The following is a 21,311-nucleotide window of genomic DNA, read 5'->3' on the forward strand; positions in this document are numbered from 1 at the left end:
CCTCAGTTCTGTAAGTACATATTCAATCAGTGGCAGAGCTGGAGGAAGGGGGAAAAGGGAGGAGAAATGATGACAGGAAGCCTGTGTGTGTCCTTTCCACTTTCAGAGCTAAGAGCACACACAAAACCACACACCCTCGGCAGTGAAGTGTACTGGTATCTCCTCAGAGTGAAATTCTCATCTTTCCGAGAAGACAGGAAAACACTTCTTAACTTCAAAGACCTCTCTCTCTCTCGCTCTTGCTGTTTGTGTGTTCTCTAGTCCCATGATATGCAATAACTCTGTAGTTATACAACTAAACGTCAAGCCAAACATCTCTCATCACATAGCAATATGTCCAGTATCCCGCAGGACCCAGTACGTACAGGACATTATCTCTCTAGAAGGACAGTGTTCTCATGTAGAACAGATTTCATATCACCCACCGTATGACAGGCCATGCATTGATCCCTGTCCTCTGACCCAGGGGTCACATGACAAACGTCCTTACGAAGGCGTGATACTCAACCCATCACTAATGTCCTTGTCAATACACACAACACTATGTAGAAATGGACTGACATATTATTAGGCAGGGAAATGGACTGACATATTATTAGGCAGGGAAATGGATTGAAATGGACTGACATATTATTAGGCAGGGAAATGGATAGAAACGGATTGACATATTATTAGGCAGGGAAATGGATAGAAACGGATTGACATATTATTAGGCAGGGAAATGGATAGAAATGGACTGACATATTATTAGGCAGGGAAATGGATAGAAACGGACTGACATATTATTAGGCAGGGAAATGGATAGAAACGGACTGACATATTATTAGGCAGGGAAAGGGATAGAAACGGACTGACATATTATTAGGCAGGGAAAGGGATAGAAATGGACTGACATATTATTAGGCAGGGAAAGGGATAGAAATGGATTGACATATTATTAGGCAGGGAAATGGATAGAAATGGATTGACATATTATTAGGCAGGGAAATGGATAGAAATGGATTGACATATTATTAGGCAGGGAAATGGATAGAAATGGATTGACATATTATTAGGCAGGGAAATGGATAGAAATGGATTGACATATTATTAGGCAGGGAAATGGATTGACATATTATTAGGCAGGGAAATGGATTGACATATTATTAGGCAGGGAAATGGATAGACATATTATTAGGCAGGGAAATGGATAGACATATTATTAGGCAGGGAAATGGATAGAAACGGATTGACATATTATTAGGCAGGGAAAAGGATAGAAATTAACTGACATATTATTAGGCAGGGAAATGGATTGAAATGGACTGACATATTATTAGGCAGGGAAATGGACAGAAATGGATTGACATATTATTAGGCAGGGAAATGGATTGAAATGGACTGACATATTATTAGGCAGGGAAATGGATTGACATATTATTAGGCAGGGAAAGGGATAGAAATGGATTGACATATTATTAGGCAGGGAAATGGATAGAAATGGACTGACATATTATTAGGTAGGGAAATGGACAGAAATGGATTGACATATTATTAGGCAGGGAAATGGATTGACATATTATTAGGCAGGGAAAGGGATAGAAATGGACTGACATATTATTAGGCAGGGAAATGGATTGAAACGGGTTGACATATTATTAGGCAGGGAAATGGATAGAAATGGATTGACATATTATTAGGCAGGGAAATGGATAGAAATGGATTGACATATTATTAGGCAGGGAAATGGATTGACATATTATTAGGCAGGGAAATGGATTGACATATTATTAGGCAGGGAAATGGATAGAAACGGATTGACATATTATTAGGCAGGGAAATGGATTGACATATTATTAGGCAGGGAAATGGATAGAAACGGATTGACATATTATTAGGCAGGGAAAGGGATAGAAATGAACTGACATATTATTAGGCAGGGAAATGGATTGACATATTATTAGGCAGGGAAATGGATTGAAATGGATTGACATATTATTAGGCAGGGAAATGGACAGAAATGGGTTGACATATTATTAGGCAGGGAAATGGATTGAAATGGACTGACATATTATTAGGCAGGGAAATGGATTGACATATTATTAGGCAGGGAAAGGGATAGAAATGAACTGACATATTATTAGGCAGGGAAATGGATTGACATATTATTAGGCAGGGAAATGGATTGACATATTATTAGGCAGGGAAATGGATTGACATATTATTAGGCAGGGAAATGGATTGATATATTATTAGGCAGGGAAATGGATTGACATATTATTAGGCAGGGAAATGGATTGACATATTATTAGGCAGGGAAATGGATTGACATATTATTAGGCAGGGAAATGGATTGACATATTATTAGGCAGGGAAAGGGATAGAAATGGACTGACATATTATTAGGCAGGGAAATGGATAGAAATGGATTGACAATAGAAGTTTATGACACATACACTGACATCCCAACTCGTCTGCAGATATATACAGTAATCCTCTCTCTTGATGATTTCTCTGTCTAACCTCTCCTCACCCACTGTAAACAATTCGGTCAGTCTGCGCCTCCCGCTATGCTTCCTATTCACATAGAGAGCAGTTCAGGAGATGTGGGCACCGGGTGGGGATCCATCATTAAACACTTCTGTCTAGTTCCTTAACGGCTGGTCACAGCAGGTGCCTTCAGAGACACAGCAGTCCCTCAGGAAAACACCTCACTGACAGAAGGGAGGAATACAAGACACCAATAACTGGCTTGTAGTGTCTTCTCTCCCCCTGTTCTCCAACCACCCTAGGATAGGCTGTCAGACTGTGAGCTGTCACACACATACAAAAGAACACACACTGGTGTGGTGACTCACCTCTACCGTGTGTGCAGTCCAAACCCTGCTCCTCTGCTCCATCAGGAGACTCACCTGAACACACAGTAGGTCTCTGTTTCTCTTTATCTACCTTTCTTTTCCATCTTTACTTTTCTCTTTCTCGCTACCTTTCTTCAGTGCCACGCTCTCTCTCTCTTTCCCCTCTCTCTCCCAACCCCCCCTCTCTCCCAATCCCCCTCTCTCTCTCTTTCCCCTCTCTCTCCCAACCCCCCCTCTCTCCCAATCCCCCTCTCTCTCTCTTTCCCCTCTCTCTCCCAACCCCCCTCTCTCCCAATCCCCCTCTCTCTCTCTCTTTCCCTCTCTCTCGCTCACTGCTGCCCCTGTGTTTCTCAACATCACATTGAAATTATGATGTGTTTGACTGGCATGACGGATCATGACACATCCCCAATTACATATCCATAGGAGTTAATGACCACTCTCCTTCACTCCGATCCCTCTCTCTCAACCTCTATATCACTCTCAAACTCTCCCTGCCATCTCTCAACCTCTATATCACTCTCAAACTCTCCCTGCCATCTCTCAACCTCTCAGTCCCTCTCTCCTTTTATGTGTATATATCCTTAGCTTGACGTATTTCATTTATTTCTTTTTTTAGATTTGTCTTTATTGTTGTGAATTGTTAGATTTTACTGCACTGTTTGCAATAGGAACACAAGCATTTTGCTACACCCACAATAACATCTGCTTAATATGTGTATGTGACCAATAAAATGTGATCTGATTTGATTTCTGGCCTACACTAAACTGGATTCCATACCACCAGCCCTATTTACGGCTCCCTCTAACCCCCTTTCTCTACATCATTCTCATCTCTTTATCTCTCCACTCTGCCTCTCTCAATCCATCACAAAACATGATAATATCTCACTGTTTCTGGTTTTGCCCTCTCTCTCATTCATATTTTTCTTCATGTCTGTGCACAGATGCGTATCTTAATTTGATCATCCTGTTGTTTCATGACATGCAAACTTGTAGTGTATTCAAGGTTTAAAAAAAGCTTCTGAAGTTTGTGATTTTCACTTAAAAATGTATTTGTCCCACAGATGTCGATGAATTCGATGAATTCAATAAATTATTCACATTTCTTATTGCTGCAGGATTATTTTCCTGCTTCGAGAAACTCAGCCAAATTAGGATACAGCATCTGTATGTCTCGCTCTTTCTTCCTCTCCCTCTTTCATTTCCTCTCTCTCACCTCTCCTCCAGTGTCGGTGGCTCTGGCCAGTTTCCCTCACTGAGCCAGCCAAAAATCCACCTCTGCTGCTCTCCTTCTCACTCTAGTCTTTCTATCCCATCTCTCCACTCCATACTCATTCCTACTTTCCTCCTCTAGCCTTCATCGGTCTGAGGAGCATTTGTCATGCATGGCTGACTAGAACATAGAGACAGGCCTACTGCTTCTCCAGAGGTGCCTAGCTGACAATCCTGATAACCTACCGTGTGTGTTTGAGAGAGTGAGACTGAAAAAGTGTGTGTGCTTGTGTGAGTGAGTCAGTTAGCTTCTGAAGGCAAGACATAATAGCCACAAGGGCCTTTTGATTAAACTTTCTCCAGCTGCACCTCAGCAGTCTGAACCCTCAAGCCATCCTCCAGAGACCCTCGTTCACCCTCTCCCTGGCACCCACTCAGTGTGCCTCCACCTGGGGTATCATTATCACTGACACCTGCCTCCATCACCACCAGAGCCATCAACCCAGCCCTCGCTACCATCCTCCATCAAAACCTGCCCTGTCAACTATACTTAATCACACAGAGCAATAACAGACACATGCACGCACGTACGCACACACACACACACATTAGTCATACAGCAACATAGAAAGGAGTGATGGAATGTATGTTGACACCTTCAAATATAGACAAACTCAACTGTTACTGGCTTTTTCTGATGCAAGCCGAGTCAGGAATGCAGTCATACTGACCCCTTGTGGCATGAGTTACAACTTTTCAATAGAAGAGTTGACTCATAACAGCTCACACTAGCAATTCAATAGGGAAAAATATTTGTGGAAAAATATCCTCAAAACTGACATCAGAAACAAATCCCAACTATGTTTCAAGGCAAAGTCTTTCACATTACAGACTGATCTAACTCGTGTTTGGGTAGAAACACATCAGCAACACTTAGACGATACTAATCGGCCTTAGAGTCCAAAATATAGCCCTGACACTGCGTATCCGCTGTGAGGGAGTAGAAGTGATGAGTCGGCCTTAGAAAATTTATACCAGTACCACCTTAGCAGACTGGCAGTTCTATGTGATCAGCCAAGCAGAACCCATCCTACACGCCACGGTTCTCTAACTCACAACTTAAAACACACTGACTGACTGACAGATGGACAGACTGACTGACCGACAGGCAGGCTGGACTCAAAACCCATTAGCAAAGTGACTAAAAGATGATTGCGTGGAAACTTTCAGTCTGAGTCATATGACACAGAAGAGGAGATAGGAGAGGAGGAGAGGAGGAGAGGAGGAGCGGAGGAGCGGAGGAGAGGAGGAGCGGAGGAGCGGAGGAGCGAGGAGCTGAGGAGGAGCAGAGGAGAGGAGGAGAGGAGGAGCAGAGGAGAGGAGGAGAGGAGGAGCTGAGGAGAGGAGGAGAGGAGGAGAGGAGGAGAGGAGGAGAGGAGGAGCGGAGGAGAGGAGGAGCGGAGGAGCTGAGGAGCTGAGGAGAGGAGGAGAGGAGGAGAGGAGGAGAGGAGGAGCGGAGGAGCTGAGGAGCTGAGGAGCTGAGGAGCGGAGGAGCGGAGGAGCGGAGGAGCGGAGGAGCGGAGGAGCGGAGGAGCGGAGGAGAGGAGGAGATATGAGAGGAGGAGAGGAGGAGATAGGAGAGGAGGAGAGGAGGAGCGGAGGAGCTGAGGAGAGGAGGAGAGGAGGAGAGGAGGAGAGGAGGAGAGGAGGAGAGGAGGAGAGGAGGAGTGGAGGAGCGGAGGAGAGGAGGAGCTGAGGAGCTGAGGAGAGGAGGAGCTGAGGAGCGGAGGAGCGGAGGAGCGGAGGAGCGGAGGAGCAGAGGAGCGGAGGAGCGGAGGAGCGGAGGAGATAGGAGCGGAGGAGCGGAGGAGCGGAGGAGAGGAGGAGCGGAGGAGAGGAGGAGCGGAGGAGAGGAGGAGAGGAGGAGCGGAGGAGAGGAGGAGAGGAGGAGATATGAGAGGAGGAGGGGAGGAGATAGGAGAGGAGGAGAGGAGGAGATAAGAGAAGAGGAGAGGAGGAGATAAGAGAAGAGGAGCGGAGGAAAGGAGGAGCGGAGGAGCGGAGGAGCGGAGGAGAGGAGGAGCGGAGGAGAGGAGGAGCGGAGGAGATAGGAGAGGAGGAGATAGGAGAGGAGGAGATAGGAGAGGAGGAGCGGAGGAGAGGAGGAGCGGAGGAGAGGAGGAGCGGAGGAGCGGAGGAGAGAGGGAGAGGAGGAGCGGAGGAGCGGAGGAGAGGAGGAGAGGAGGAGAGGAGGAGATAGGAGAGGAGGAGATAGGAGAGGAGGAGATAGGAGAGGAGGAGATAGGAGAGGAGGAGATAGGAGAGGAGGAGCGGAGGAGAGGAGGAGCGGAGGAGAGGAGGAGCGGAGGAGCGGAGGAGAGAGGGAGAGGAGGAGCGGAGGAGCGGAGGAGAGGAGGAGAGGAGGAGAGGAGGAGCGGAGGAGAGGAGGAGGGGAGGAGCGGAGGAGCGGAGGAGATAGGAGAGGAGGAGCGGAGGAGAGGAGGAGAGGAGGGAAGAGGACTGACAGTGTCTGAATGTGTGTTCCTTCTCTCTCTAAGATAAATCAGGACAAATGGTTCCTAAATGAGCCTGCGTCAGGATAAAGATTATTGATATCACAAAGCAACGTTGCTAAAAACAACAGACGGACATTGAATGAGTCCCAATTTTGCCTGTCATCACTGATGTGAAAGGACTGGCAAGATTCCAGAAAACATCATGGCGGATGTCTACTAATAAACTGGACAGAGATGTAGCCAGACACTGCTTACAGCTGTCGTTTCAGAAGAGAGCTTTGATAGAAAGAAAGTACGGCTGAGTTTCTATCTCTCCACACACTAATACGATGCAAAGTGTGTATGTGAACAGTATGTGAGTGTGAAGGGGAGAAGCTAGGGTTGTACTTGGCTCCCGGGTAGTAGGAGTAGAGGTTGAAGATGTGCGTGTGTGTATGTGGTCCCACTCACGTGGTGAAGGCAGGGTTGTACTTGGCTCCCAGGTAGTAGGAGTAGAGGTTGAACATGCCGATCATGAAGGCCACGAACACCATGATGAAGATCACCATGAACTTGAAGATGTCCTTCACCGTCCGGCCCAGGGAGATCTGGAGCGGGCCGAAGCTCTCGTTGGCCGGCAGGATGTAGGCGATGCGGGAGAAACTCAACACCACAGCGATGGCATACAGACCCTCTGAGATGATCTGGGGGTCCGACGGACGCCACTTATTCCTGGCTGAAAGGGGAAGGGAGAGAGGAGCCTGATCACTAGAAACAGACTTTGATTTCAGACGTGCGAACTCGTGATCCTCAGAGCCGAGAGTGCTGCTCAGACCACTGCGCTACGGCAGTTCACAGTTCTCTGGCAAACGGTGAGAATAGTAAGAATACTGATGATACCTGATGGTGATAGTATGTCCTTTTTATTACTTCGTTTCAAGCCATCCCCAAACCATAGCCCTAACCGTAACCCCTCGGAACTAATGCTTATACTGTTCAACTTTGAGCTGTTCCTGTTTTAACCCTGTTACCATGCAGAATTAACCCTGTAAACGCGTGGAATTAATCCGTCAAACATATACGTTTATTCATAATACTTCACGTCTAAGCAAAACTATGAGATGTTGATTGGGGAGTGAGAGTTGAAAGTGAATGTAATTTCAAGGTAGGAAATTAAAGGAGAAGGGGTAAGGGAGAGAGAAACATGGATGGAGATGCAGGGATTAGAGGGACAGGGAGAGAGAGATATACATTAGAGAGAGAAAGGGGAGGGAGAGAGAAAATGAGAGTGAGTGAAGAGAGAGAGCAAAATACGAATGAGAAACAGATAGACGAACAGGAGGGAGGAAACTTGAGAGAGAGGGATGTAGAGAGGGGGATGTAAGAAGTAGAGAGAAAGTGAGAGTGAGTGACACAAGATAGAAACACAGGGTAGAAGAGAAAAGGACAAATGAAAGGACATGAATGAAGCACTGCTGAGCTACATCCTCTCATTAGGAGTTGTTTGAAGATATGGGAGAGTGAAGTCTTAAGGGAATATTGGACAACTTACAGCGCCGGAGTGGTTCAATATGGAGACTTTGTTTACTCATAAGCACTTTGTTTTTATTCTTTGAAAAATACTTCCTAATTTCAAAACCACCAGGAGAGATAAACACATACGCACACAGACAACTACCAGAGATCGGGGTGTGTGATTGAGTGCGTCATTGTTTGTTGGCTGTTTCAAAGTGTTTGTGTGTAAACAGTGGGGAGGCTGGCATATGCGTGTGTATGCAGACTGCATAGCAGCTTACTTTAAACAGTTGTTGTCATAACAACCCCACACCACAAGATGACGGCAGTGATTAGGGGGCTTGAACAGTGTACTGTGAAGGGTACTAGTCCACAGTGGCTAATGTAGACACTCGTAGAAGGGTAGAAAATGAGAATGCCAAATGTATATTTCCACGCACCATAGGTGTAGTAGGCAACCTCAGTAGGTAGGGACGCGTTGCGGATGTCTTCGTTGGTCACAAACTGGTCTACGTACAGCTGGGCCTTGGAGGCCTTGAGGAAGGCCATGAGCCGAGCGGTGAACGATGCTACGAAGATAGACAACATGCCGAAGTCTAACACGTTCCATAGGTGATTCACGTACTCTCTAGGACCATCCACCCAGATCTCCTTGACCTCTGACCAGATCATACCTGAGAGACAGAGAGATAGAGAAAGACAGAGACAGAGAGTGAGAGCGAGAGCGAGAGCGAGAGATGGTGGTGGTCTGGGCCTAAACCACGCAAAAACAACTCTAGACACTATGGAACACAAAGCTTTTACTGTCTCATTCTGGTCTGATATTTCTTGTCGGTTGAGAATGTCTGTATTTCCAATTTCTTTGATGAAGTCTGGGTTCTTGCTCTTTAGGCCAATGGCAGATGACGCCTTTGGCCTAAAGAGCAGGAACCTGGACTTCAAAGAAATTGGAAATCCAGACATCGTCAACCGATAACAAACATGGTATAAAGTATAAAGGAGATGGACCCACTGGTTGCCCTCTTGGTTACAGAGAGCTGGAAGTCCCACCCACCAAACTACCAGGTGTGAAACAGGGAAGAGACCCAGGTGTTATGCTAATTTGGTATAGAGCAGACCTAACCCACTCTATTAAATTAGTCAAAACAGGAACATTTTATATGCGTCTAGAAATTAATAAGGACATGTTCTCAACAGAGAAAAATGTCCTCATGTCTGCTACATATATTCCCCCAATAGAATCCCCAAACTTTAACGATGACAGTTTCTCCATCCTAGACGGGGAGATCAACCATTTCCAGGCCCAGGAACATGTACTAGTCTCTGGTGACCTAAATGCCAGAACTGGACAAGAACCTGACACCCTCAGCACACAGGGGGACAAACATTTACCTGGAGGTGACAGCATTCCCTCCCCCATTTGCCCCCCTAGACACAACTACGACAACATAACCAACAAAAACAGGTGACAACTCCTGCAGCTCTGTCAGACCCTGGGTATGTATATAGTCAATTTTAGGCTTTGATGGGACTCCTATGGTAGGTACACCTATAGCTCATCTCTTGGCAGTAGTACTGTAGACTACTTTATCACTGACCTCAACCCAGAGTCTCTCAAAGCGTTCACAGTCAGCCCACTGACACCCCTATCAGATCACAGCAAAATCATACTCTACTTGAACAGAGCAATACTCAATCATGAGTCACAAAAGGAACTGAATAATATTAAGAAATGCTATAGATGGGAGGAAAGTAGTGTGGAAATCAACCAAAAAACAATTAGGAAACAACAAATTCAAGTGAAGGCAGTAGAAAACCTAAACAGTATATTTGACCTCTCAGCTTCCCAATCAAATCTAAAAATGTCAAGGAGACAACCTAAGAAAATGAACAACAATGACAAATGGTTTGATGAAGAATGCAAAAACCTCAGAAAGAAACTGAGAAACCTATCCAACCAAAAACACAGAGACCCAGAAAACCTGAGTGAATCACTAAAACAATACAGAAATACACTACGGAAAAAGAAGGAACAGCACATCAGAAATCAGCTCATGTAATTGAAGAATCCATAGAATCTAACCACTTCTGGTAAAATTGGAAAACTCGAAACAAACAACAAGAAGATTTATCTATACAAAACAGAGATGTGGGGATAAACCACTTCTCCAATCTTTTTGGCTCTATTACAACCAACAAACAGCAAAAACATATACATGTGTCACGACTTCCGCCGAAGTTGGTCTCTCTCCTTGTTCGGGCGGCGTTCGGCGGTCGACGTCACCGGCTTTCTAGTCGCCACCGATCCATGTTTCATTTTCGTTTGGTTTTGTCTTCATTATTACACATCTGCTTTCTATTCCATCAATTATGTTCCTTATTTAACCCCCTGGCTTCCCTCTCTGTTTTGTGCGTTATTGTTTGTCATGTGGGTTCGTGTTATTTGTGCTTTGGATTTTGTGTTCCATGTTGGAACATTATTCTCTCATTTTTCGAGTAAACTATCAGACTAAACTCATCTCTGTGTCCTGCGCCTGACTCCACATTTCTCCATTTCACCAACACCCTCACAACATGATTGTAAGGGCTGTTGTCCTCCTCTTCCTCGGACGAGGAGAGGAGAGAAGGATCAGTGGACCAATACGCAGCAGTAGGAAAATAAGCCATCTCTTTTATTGAATACGACGGCAAAACGAAAACAAAACACTTACAAAACTAACAAAATAAGAAAACGACGTAGACGAAACCTGAACATGAACTTACACAACTATACGTAGAACTCATGGACAGGAACAGACTACATCAAATGAACGAACAGCCAAACAGTCCCGTATGGTACAGACATGGACGACACAGGAGACAATCACCCACAAACAAACAGTGAGAACACCCTACCTAAATATGACTCTCAATTAGAGGAAAACGCAAAACACCTGCCTCTAATTAAGAGCCATACCAGGCAACCCAAAACCAACATAGAAACAGAAAACATAGACTGCCCACCCAAAACTCACGCCCTGACCATCACACACATACAAAAACAACAGAAAACAGGTCAGGAACGTGACAATGATCACATACAAATCTTACAATCAACACAAGTGTGCAATTAAAATGTGCAAAAAACACACATTTCTTTCCACAGGGCCAGGGGGTGAGACAGGGATGCATCTTAAGCCCCACCCTCTTCAACATATATATCAACGAATTAACGAGGGCACCAGAACAGTCTGCAGCACTCGGCCTCACCCTACTAGAATCTGAAGTTAAATGTCTACTGCTAATGATCTGGTGCTTCTGTCCCCGACCAAGGAGGGCCTACAGCAGCACCTAGATCTTCTGCACAGATTCTGTCAGACCTGGGCCCTGACAGTAAATCTCAGTAAGACAAAAATAATGGTGTTCCAAAAAAGTTCTAGTTGCCAGGACCACGAATACAAATTCCATCTACACACCGTTTCCCTAGAGCACACAAAAAACAATACATACATCGGCCTTAACATCAGAGCGACAGCTAACTTCCACAAAGCTGTCAATGAGCTGAGAGACAAGGCAAGAAGGGCCTTCTATGCCATCAAAAGGAATATAAAATTTGACATACCAATTGGGATCTGGCTAAAAATACTTGAATCAGTTATAGAACCTATTGCCCTTTATGGTTGTGAGCTCTGGGGTCCAGAGCCAACCAAGAATTCACTAAATGGGACAAACACCAAATTGAGACTCGGCATGTAGAATTCTGCAAAAATATCCTCTGTGTACAACGTAAAACACCAAATAATGTATGCAGAGCAGAATTGGGGCGATACCCGCTAATTATCAAAATCCAGAAAAGAGACGTTCAATTCTGCAACCACCAAAAGGAAGCAATTCCCAAACCTTCCATAACAAAGCCATCACCTACAGAGAGATGAACCTGGAAAAGAGTCCCTTAAGCAAGCTGGTCCTGGGGCTCTGTTCACAAACACAAACGGACCCCACAGAGCCCCAGGACAGCAACACAATAAGACCCAACCAAATCATGAGAAAACAAAAAAAAGAATTACTTGACACATTGGAATGAATTTACAAAAACAACAGAGCAAACTAGAATGCTATTTGGCCCTAAACAGAGAGTACACAGTGGCAGAATACCTGACCACTGTGACTGACCCAAACTTAAGGAAATCTTTGACTGTGTACAGACTCAGTGAGCATAGTCTTGCTATTGAGAAAGGCCGCCATAGGCAGACATGGCTCTCAAGAGAAGTATAAGAGCACAAGGCGAAACCCAGATGCAGACATAGGAGGCAGATGGTTTGAGTCTTTGATATTTATAAATAATCCAAAAGGGAATAGGCAAGAGAATGGTTGTGGACAGGCAAAAGGTTAAAACCAGTTCAGAGTCCAGGAGGTACAGTGTGGCAGGCAGGCTCGAGGTCAGGGCAGGCAGAATGGTCAGGCAGGCGGGTACAGAGTCCAGAAACAGGCAAGGGTCAAAACCGGGAGGACTAGCATAAGAGAATAGAAAAGGCAGGAGCATGGGAAACCCCACACTGATTGACTTGGAATATACAAGACAAGCTGGCACAGACAGATAGAAAACCCAGATTTAAATACCCAGGGGATAATGGGGAAGATGGGTGGCACCTGGAGGGGGTGGAGACAGGCACAAAGACAGGTGAAACAGCACAGGGTGTGACAAGAAGACAGGCTATGTGCACCCTACCCACAAAATGAGGTGGAAACTGAGCTGCACTTCCTAACCTCCTGCCAAATGTATGACCATATTAGCGACATATATTTCCCTCAGATTACACAGACCCACAAATAATTTGAAAACAGATCCCATTTTGATAAAGTCCCATATCTATTGGGTGAAATACCACAGTGTGCAATCACATTCACAAGCTTTGTGACCTCTTGCCACAAGAAAAGGGCAACCAGTGAAGAACCTATATTTATGTTGATTTATTTTCCCTTTTGTACTTGAACTATTTGCACACCATTACAACACGGTATATATACATAATATGACATTTGAAATGTCTTTATTCTTTTGGAACTTTGTGAGTGTAACGTTTACTGTTTCACTTTTTTTTTTTTTTTTCCACATTTGTGTATTATCTATTTCACTTGCTTTGGCAATGTAAACATATGTTTTACATGGCAATAAAAGCCCTTAAATTGAAATGGAATAAATGTACATTTAATTGAGAGAGCGAGAGAGAGAGAAAGTAGAGACGGAGAAACCAGCAGATTTTTTTTGTAATAATTTATCTTATGTTTGTGGGTACCTGTCTCTTCTCTCTCTCTCTTTCTCCATCCACCATCCTTTCCTTCTTTCTCTCTCTCCATTCCCTCACATTCTTCCTCGGACCTCCCTCATTTCCTCCCCTCTTACCTCTATCCCCTACTCACCCTCTCCCCTACTCACCCAGCACCCACTTCATGATCAGCATCTCAGTCCAGGAGAACTGAGTGGTCTTGACCCGGAATACCTGACGAGGGTGGTCGGTGATGGTCTCGTTGGGCAGGTTCTTGACCCCCTCAAAGCGGTCTGAGGCGTTGATGACCAGCAGGCCCAGGAAGATGGTGAAGGACACGGCGTGGGCCACAAACTTCATGAAAGGACTTTTCAGGATCTGACCCAACTAAAACAAACAGGGTCAAAAAATACAACAGCTGTATTAGCCTTTCTTTACACTTAGCTCATAGCTGCTTTATCTAGGAAAATGTCTACTTACTACTGTGATGTGGATGTCTTGCCTAGCTATCTTAAGATGAATGCACTAAGCGTAAGTCCCTCTGGATAAAAGCATTTACTAAATGATTCAAATGTAATTATAAGCCCTGAATGCTGATTGGCTGACAGCCGTGGTGTATCAGAACATATACCACAGGTATGACAAAACATTTATTTTTACTGCTGTCATTATGTTTGTAACCAGTTTATAATAGCAATAAGGCACCTCAGGGGGTTGTGGTATATGGCCAACATACCACTACTAAGGGCTGTATCCAGAGACTCTGCGTTCCGTCGTGCTAAGAACATCCCTTAGTCGTGGTATATTGGCCATATACCACAAACCACAGAGGTGCATTATTGCTTAAATGTAATAATACCATGTTAAATGTGTACATAATATTGCAAAGAAACAGTATCACTGTCAGGAGGTGTCATAATAAACTGACTTAGTCGAACTATTGTGGACTATGTTCTGGAACCTGAGGCTGAAAAACAAAACGAATTCAGTTAAGTCAGACTTAGGGATCAGCTAAGTCAGAATTGGGGTCAGACTCAATACTCCTGTCAATTGAATAGAACATTTCTCCATTGGAGGGTAGCTAACAGAACTTCTATTTTATTGACCCTCCAGTGGCCCATGTCCAGACATCAAAGTCTGAAGAGAAAACACTAAATAAGACAGTGTGTGTGAAATATGAATCTGGTTGTTTGTTCTACTATGCAGTAATAGAGAATCAGACAGGTACAGAGTGGTACACCAACACAAACACAGTTATGCTTCAGAGGGATGCAGATCGACACACGGAACATTCAAAACTATGCCCTCAAAATCACAGGCACATGTATTTGTAAATATTAACATGCACTCCCATAAGTACAACCATACCCATATTGGCCAGCTTGTTCATTTAACACACAGCCATTGTGCTGTGTGCGTGTCCCACATCAACCAACAGATACATCAAGGGTGCTGATCACCACATTTACATCAGTCATTTAGCAGACACTCTTATCCAGAGCGACTTACAGACGCAATTAGGTGTCAGTGTCTTGCTCAAGGGCACGTCGATAAATTTGTGGGATTCGAACCAGCGATCTTTCTGTAACTGACCCAACTCTCTAAGTGCTTGACTACCTGCCGCCACATTGCCATCTTAACCAAATCAATCAGGCGTGTGTCTTTCCCATCTGTTTACATCTGTTTACTCTGGACAGGAACTAGCTACGTCCCTCACTGCACCATATTCTTATAATGTAATGGACTAGTTTTGACCAAACGTAGGTGCACTATATAGGGAGAAAATATAGGGTTCCATTTAGATTCTCAGCAGAATGAGGTGGGGAGAGATCCTGCTGTACTTCTCAGTGTGGAGGGGTCTTGGCTGCCTGTGTCTCTCTCAGTAGGTGTTAGCAGCAGTAAAAGGGGTGACTGAACCCTGATATGGTCCTATTAAATGTAATGATTACAGAGACCCTCTCTCTCTCTCTCTCTCTCTCTCTCTCTCTCTCTCTCTCTCTCTCTCTCTCTCTCTCTCTCTCTCTCTCTCTCTCTCTCTCTCTCTCTCTCTCTCTCTCTCTCTCTCTCTCTCTCTCTCTCTCTCTCTCTCTCTCTCTCTCTCTCTCTCTCTCTCTCTCTCTCTCTCTCTCTCTCTCCTTAATTCCCCTACCCTCATCCCCTTGGCTTGCTCTTATCTCTCTCTTCTCTTTCTATGCCCTTTCCTTTCTCTTTCTGTCTCTTCAGAGGCTGTGCCAGTGTCAGAGAGGATGCTGGGAGGGTTAAGGTTAGTCTTCCTCCTGCTATAGGAGGAGTAGCCTCTCTAACTGTCTGTCTTCCATTGGTTAGAAATCATCTTACTGACAACAGCCCCTAGAACCCCCACAAGGGTATTACTGCTCCCACACTCCAGGTCTCAAACAAACAAACAAACACACACACACACACACACACACACACACACACACACACACACACACACACACACACACACACACACACACACTTTGACACTCAACCACTCACACCTGACACCCCCCCCCCCTTGTGTGTGTGTGTACTTGGGCACGCAGGTGTGTGTGTGTATACTGTAGGTGCACCTGCATACATTCATTACCTTGCTGCAGGGCATGATCCAGTAGGCGAGAGCCAGGAAGGGCAGTCCCAAACTGACCCCCAGAACGGTCCAACACTTGACCCCGATGGACTGCTGCCTCAGACCTGATAGGTTCTCATACCAGATAGTCAGCAGCTGCTGCTGGCAGTTAGGATGGGCCACAAACTACAGACAGAGAGAGAGAGAGATGGAAGCACACTAAATGTAATTTAAAAACAGAGAGAGAGAGAGAGAGAGAGAGACAGTGTGCCATCACAGCAGCAAGATTTGTGACCTGTTGCCACCAGAAAAGGGCAACCAGTGAAGAACAAACACCATTGTAAATACAGCCCATATCTATGTTTGTTTATTTTAACTTGTGTACTTTAACCATTTGTACGTTGTTGCAACACTGCATATATATAGTGTGACATTTGTAGTGTCTTTATTGTTTTGGAACTTCTGTGTGTGTAATGTTTGCTGTTCATTTTTATTGTTTATTTGACTTTTGTATGTTGTCTACCTCACTTGCTTTGGCAATGTTAACACATGTTTCCCATGCCAATAAAGCCCCTTGAATTGAATTGAATTGAATTGAGAGAAAGAAAGAGAGAGAGAAAGAAAGAAAGAAAGAAAGAAAGGAGGAAGCGAGAGAGAGAAAGAAAGAAAGAGGAAGCGAGAGAGAGAGAGAGAGAGATGGATTACAGGCAACATCTGCACTGAGCTAAAGGCTAGAGCTGCCGCTTTCAAGGAGCGGGACCCTAACCCAGAAGCTTATAAGAAATCCCACTATGCCCTCCGACAAACCATCAAACAGGAAACGTGTCAATACAGGACTAAGATCGAATCGTACTACACCGTCTCTGAAGCTCGTCGGTTGTGACAGGCCTTGCAAACCATTACAGACTACAAAGGGAAGCACAGCTGAGAGCTGCCCAGTGACATGAGCCTACCAGATGAACTAAACTACTTCTATTATTGCCTTGAGGCAAATAACACTGAAACTTGCATGAGAGCACCAGCTGTTCCGAAGACTGTGTGATCACGCTCTCCACAGCCAATGTGAGTAGACCTTTAGCTTCTTATGGCTGCAATCCCGTTAACGGGATCAACATCCGGGGAAATTTCAGAGCGGCAAACTAAAAATACATCGTAACATTAAACATTCTTGAAAATTCAAGTGTCTTACATCCTTCAAAAGATTACAATCTCAGTAAACAAACTACGTTTTCCGATTTAAAATAGCTATTACAGAGAAAAAATGCCATGCTTTTGTTTGAGAAGAGCGATTATCAACAACAAACTTTTTCCGCCATGACAGGTTTGACACATTCATCTGAAGGTAAAATTATGACTTACATTATAATATCTTGCTCTTATTTCTCCTCCTGAGGGTCCCAGTGATCAAATGAAGTGCCGTTTTCTTTGATAAAATCCCTTTTCATAGCCTAACGCGAAACATTTTGTAATCCGCTTTGTAATTTTGTAATCCGTGAATTCCGTCTCTATCAACTTTTGACGAAGCATTCGACGTAATTACACAGTTGTTTATCTAGTCATGGTTGGTTTCATTGCAATCCTCTGGATGTTTGTAACACAGCCATACTTGATGATTCTTTTTGCGGGGCGTATTGACCGAAAGGAACTCATTTGAAGACAACGAGCAATGACATCATTGCGCACCAATAATATTAGCGAAGTGACCAATGACCACTGATCTTCTTGAAATCTAGCTTGGTAGATAGCCAATGAGCTGAGGTAAACGCAGGTATGTGATGGTTATGGGTTGAACCACCAGCCCTTGTTAGTAAACACACACGTAACGAACTTCATTCGCCATTGACGAACAGACTTTTTGCAGACAAACGCGTTACGCACAGCAGTATTTTGTGAAGAGTATTTTCAACGATTTCATAGAAACATCATGGTGAATGAATCAGGAAAAGCGAAGTCAAAATCTAAGTATACAGATTTGCACCAAATTATAGAAGTAATAGATAGGGAAAGTGAGACAGATTTTTTTCTTGAACAGTCTTTGAGTGAGCATAGTTTTGACTCAAAGACCGAAGAGATGTTTCTGCAAGGAGAGGACATAACTCTGGACTGGTAAGTGCTAATGCCGTTGTTTGAAATAGAAATAATTAGATTTTTTTCCCCGCAAAAATATTTTATATATATAAATATTTTTTGCAATTTATAGAAATATAATCAGTAATGAAATGTGTGATAAAATGTGTAAAGTACACATTGGCTATACATAGTGTGTGTGTGTGTGTATGTATGTGTATGACCCATAACCTGTGTGTGTGTGTGTGTGTGTGTGTGTGTGTGCGTGTGTGCGTGTGTATATATATATATATGTTATCATCTATACATAGTCACTTTAATAACTCTACCTACATGTACATATTACCTCAACTAATCGGTGCCCCTGCACATTGACTCTGTACCGGTACCCCCCTGTATATAGTCTTGCTATTGTTATTTGACTGCTGCTCTTTAATTACTTGTTACTTTTATTTCTTATTCTTATTCATATTTTTTTTAAACTCCATTGATGGTTAGGGACTCGTAAGTAAGCATTTCACTGTTGTATTCGGCACATGTGACTAATACAATTTGATTTGATTTGCGCAATAAACAAGCCAAGAATAAAGGTTCAGTCATTTCCCTGCATTCAAGTTGGATACAAATCACAAACATTTGCTGGCAAATTCCAACTTTTAAAATCATTTAAACTCTTCAAGAAGTGCACCACAGGAAAAGTATGCACTTTAAATGGATCTGTTCTTCCTGTCTATTCTCCATCTCTAATGACTAATAATAGTTCATCATTTAGTGGGTGCTTATATTTGTCCTGTTTAACACATGCACAATTGTGCATAATATAATAACATTTGTGATTTGGAAATGTGTTTTTTTGTATATCCCAACTCTCCCTGAGACACCCACTAAGTGTGTGTGAGTATACGTGTGTGTGTGAGTATACGTGTGTGTGTGAGTATACGTGTGTGTGTGCGCATGTCTGTGTCCCTCAGTTTACACACTAGTATCCGGAGCCAGTCTGGCAGGTTGATTAACACACTGCTGTGGTCACGCTCCCCTGCTTTGGGAAAACAGCCCATACACTACACTTTAGTGTGTCCCTGGATGCTTACAGACAGGCTGGAGTCTACCATATTATGGCTTAGATAATATGCGACCTTATGGTACTAATGTCTCATGATGTTTCAATACAGGATGATCAACCATAAGGTCAGATAAACATGCACACGTTTATTGTTGAACTGTGTGTGTATGAGTGTGTGTGTGTTTGTGTGTGTCAGTCTCTGTGAGTCCCAGGTAATGAAGGGAGAGGTGATGTAGTTTGACATTTAGCTGAAACACTTCTGGTATGAGAGGGATAAGCACTCTGAGACAGGCTTGATAGTCTGATATTTACAAACGCTACAAGGCCTTGGGACACACACACACACACACACACACACACACACACACACACACACACACACACACACACACACACACACACACACACACACACACACACACACACACACACACACACACACACACACACACACACGCACACACACACACACACACACACACGTGTGCTGCATCACTACTGCGATACTACATCACTGATCCAATGCTCTCCCTGAATTGTCTAGATTGAACCTAAATCCACATTATCATATACAATTACACCAGTTAACAATAAGGTCAAACAGACAAATGCGCTCAAATGCTTCATGTACAATCAATGCTATCCAGTGGTGTAAAGTACTGAAGTAAAAATATTTTGAAGTACTACTTAAGTAGTTTTTTGGGTTATCTGTACTTTACTTCACTATTTATATTTTTGACAACTTTTACTTTTAGTTCACTACATTCCTTATGTAAATTTCCCCTGACACCCAAAAGTGTCCCACCCTGGTCTGCTTCACCTGTCTTTGTGCTTGTCTCCACCCCCCCTCCAGGTGTTGCCCATCTTCCCTATTATCCCCAGTGTATTTACACCTGTGTTCTCTGTTTGTCTGTTGCCAGTTTGTTTTGTTCGTCAAGCCTACCAGCGGTTTTCCCTGTGCACCTGTCTTGTTCTAGTTCCTGTTTTCTAGTTTTCTTGGTTTTGAGCATTTCTGCCTGCCCTGACCCTGAGCCTGCCTGCCATCCTGTACCTTGTCACACCACCCTAGATTATTGACCTCTGCCTGCCCTGACCCTGAGCCTGCCTGCCATCCTGTACCTTGTCACACCACCCTAGATTATTGACCTCTGCCTGCCCTGACCCTGAGCCTGCCTGCCATCCTGTACCTTGTCACACCACCCTAGATTATTGACCTCTGCCTGCCCTGAGCCTGCCTGCCATCCTGTACCTTGTCACACCACCCTAGATTATTGACCTCTGCCTGCCCTGACCCTGCCTGCCATCCTGTACCTTGTCACACCACCCTAGATTATTGACCTCTGCCTGCCCTGACCCCGAGACTGCCTGCCATCCTGTACCTTGTCACACCACCCTAGATTATTGACCTCTGCCTGCCCTGACCCTGCCTGCCATCCTGTACCTTGTCACACCACCCTAGATTATTGACCTCTGCCTGCCCTGACCCCGAGACTGCCTGCCATCCTGTACCTTGTCACACCACCCTAGATTATTGACCTCTGCCTGCCCTGACCCTGAGCCTGCCTGCCATCCTGTACCTTGTCACACCACCCTAGATTATTGACCTCTGCCTGCCCTGACCCTGCCTGCCATCCTGTACCTTGTCACACCACCCTAGATTATTGACCTCTGCCTGCCCTGACCCTGAGCCTGCCTGCCATCCTGTACCTTGTCACACCACCCTAGATTATTGACCTCTGCCTGCCCTGACCCTGAGCCTGCCTGCCATCCTGTACCTTGTCACACCACCCTAGATTATTGACCTCTGCCTGCCCTGACCCTGAGCCTGCCTGCCATCCTGTACCTTGTCACACCACCCTAGATTATTGACCTCTGCCTGCCCTGACCCTGAGCCTGCCTGCCATCCTGTACCTTGTCACACCACCCTAGATTATTGACCTCTGCCTGCCCTGACCATGCCTGCCATCCTGTACCTTGTCACACCACCCTAGATTATTGACCTCTGCCTGCCCTGACCCTGAGCCTGCCTGACATTCTGTACCTTGCCACACCACCTTGGATTATTGACCTCTGCCTGGCCTGACCCTGAGCCTTCCTGCCATTCTGTACCTTGTCACACCACCCTAGATTATTGACCTCTGCCTGCCCTGACCCTGAGCCTGCCTGCCATTCTGTACCTTGTCACACCACCCTAGATTATTGACCTCTGCCTGCCCTGACCCCGAGACTGCCTGCCATCCTGTACCTTGTCACACCACCCTAGATTATTGACCTCTGCCTGCCCTGACCCTGCCTGCCATC

The 21,311-nt window shown here is 44.7% G+C and overlaps 1 protein-coding gene across 1 annotated transcript in view; it reads right to left on the minus strand.

Moving 5' to 3' along the window:
• Positions 1-8,816, minus strand: part of LOC129827279 (short transient receptor potential channel 7-like) — a 42,745-nt gene extending 33,929 nt beyond the window's left edge. The window contains exons 1-2 of the mRNA XM_055888010.1: positions 8,503-8,816; positions 7,019-7,283 (exon numbers count right to left, since the gene is read on the minus strand). Coding sequence (XP_055743985.1) covers positions 7,019-7,283; positions 8,503-8,734 — 497 coding nt within the window. The 5' untranslated portion in view covers positions 8,735-8,816. The remainder of the gene's footprint in view (positions 1-7,018; positions 7,284-8,502) is intronic.
• Positions 8,817-21,311: the final 12,495 nt, after the last annotated feature.

Source organism: Salvelinus fontinalis, chromosome 29 (genome assembly GCF_029448725.1).
Source record: "Salvelinus fontinalis isolate EN_2023a chromosome 29, ASM2944872v1, whole genome shotgun sequence".
Lineage (NCBI taxonomy): Eukaryota > Metazoa > Chordata > Actinopteri > Salmoniformes > Salmonidae > Salvelinus > Salvelinus fontinalis.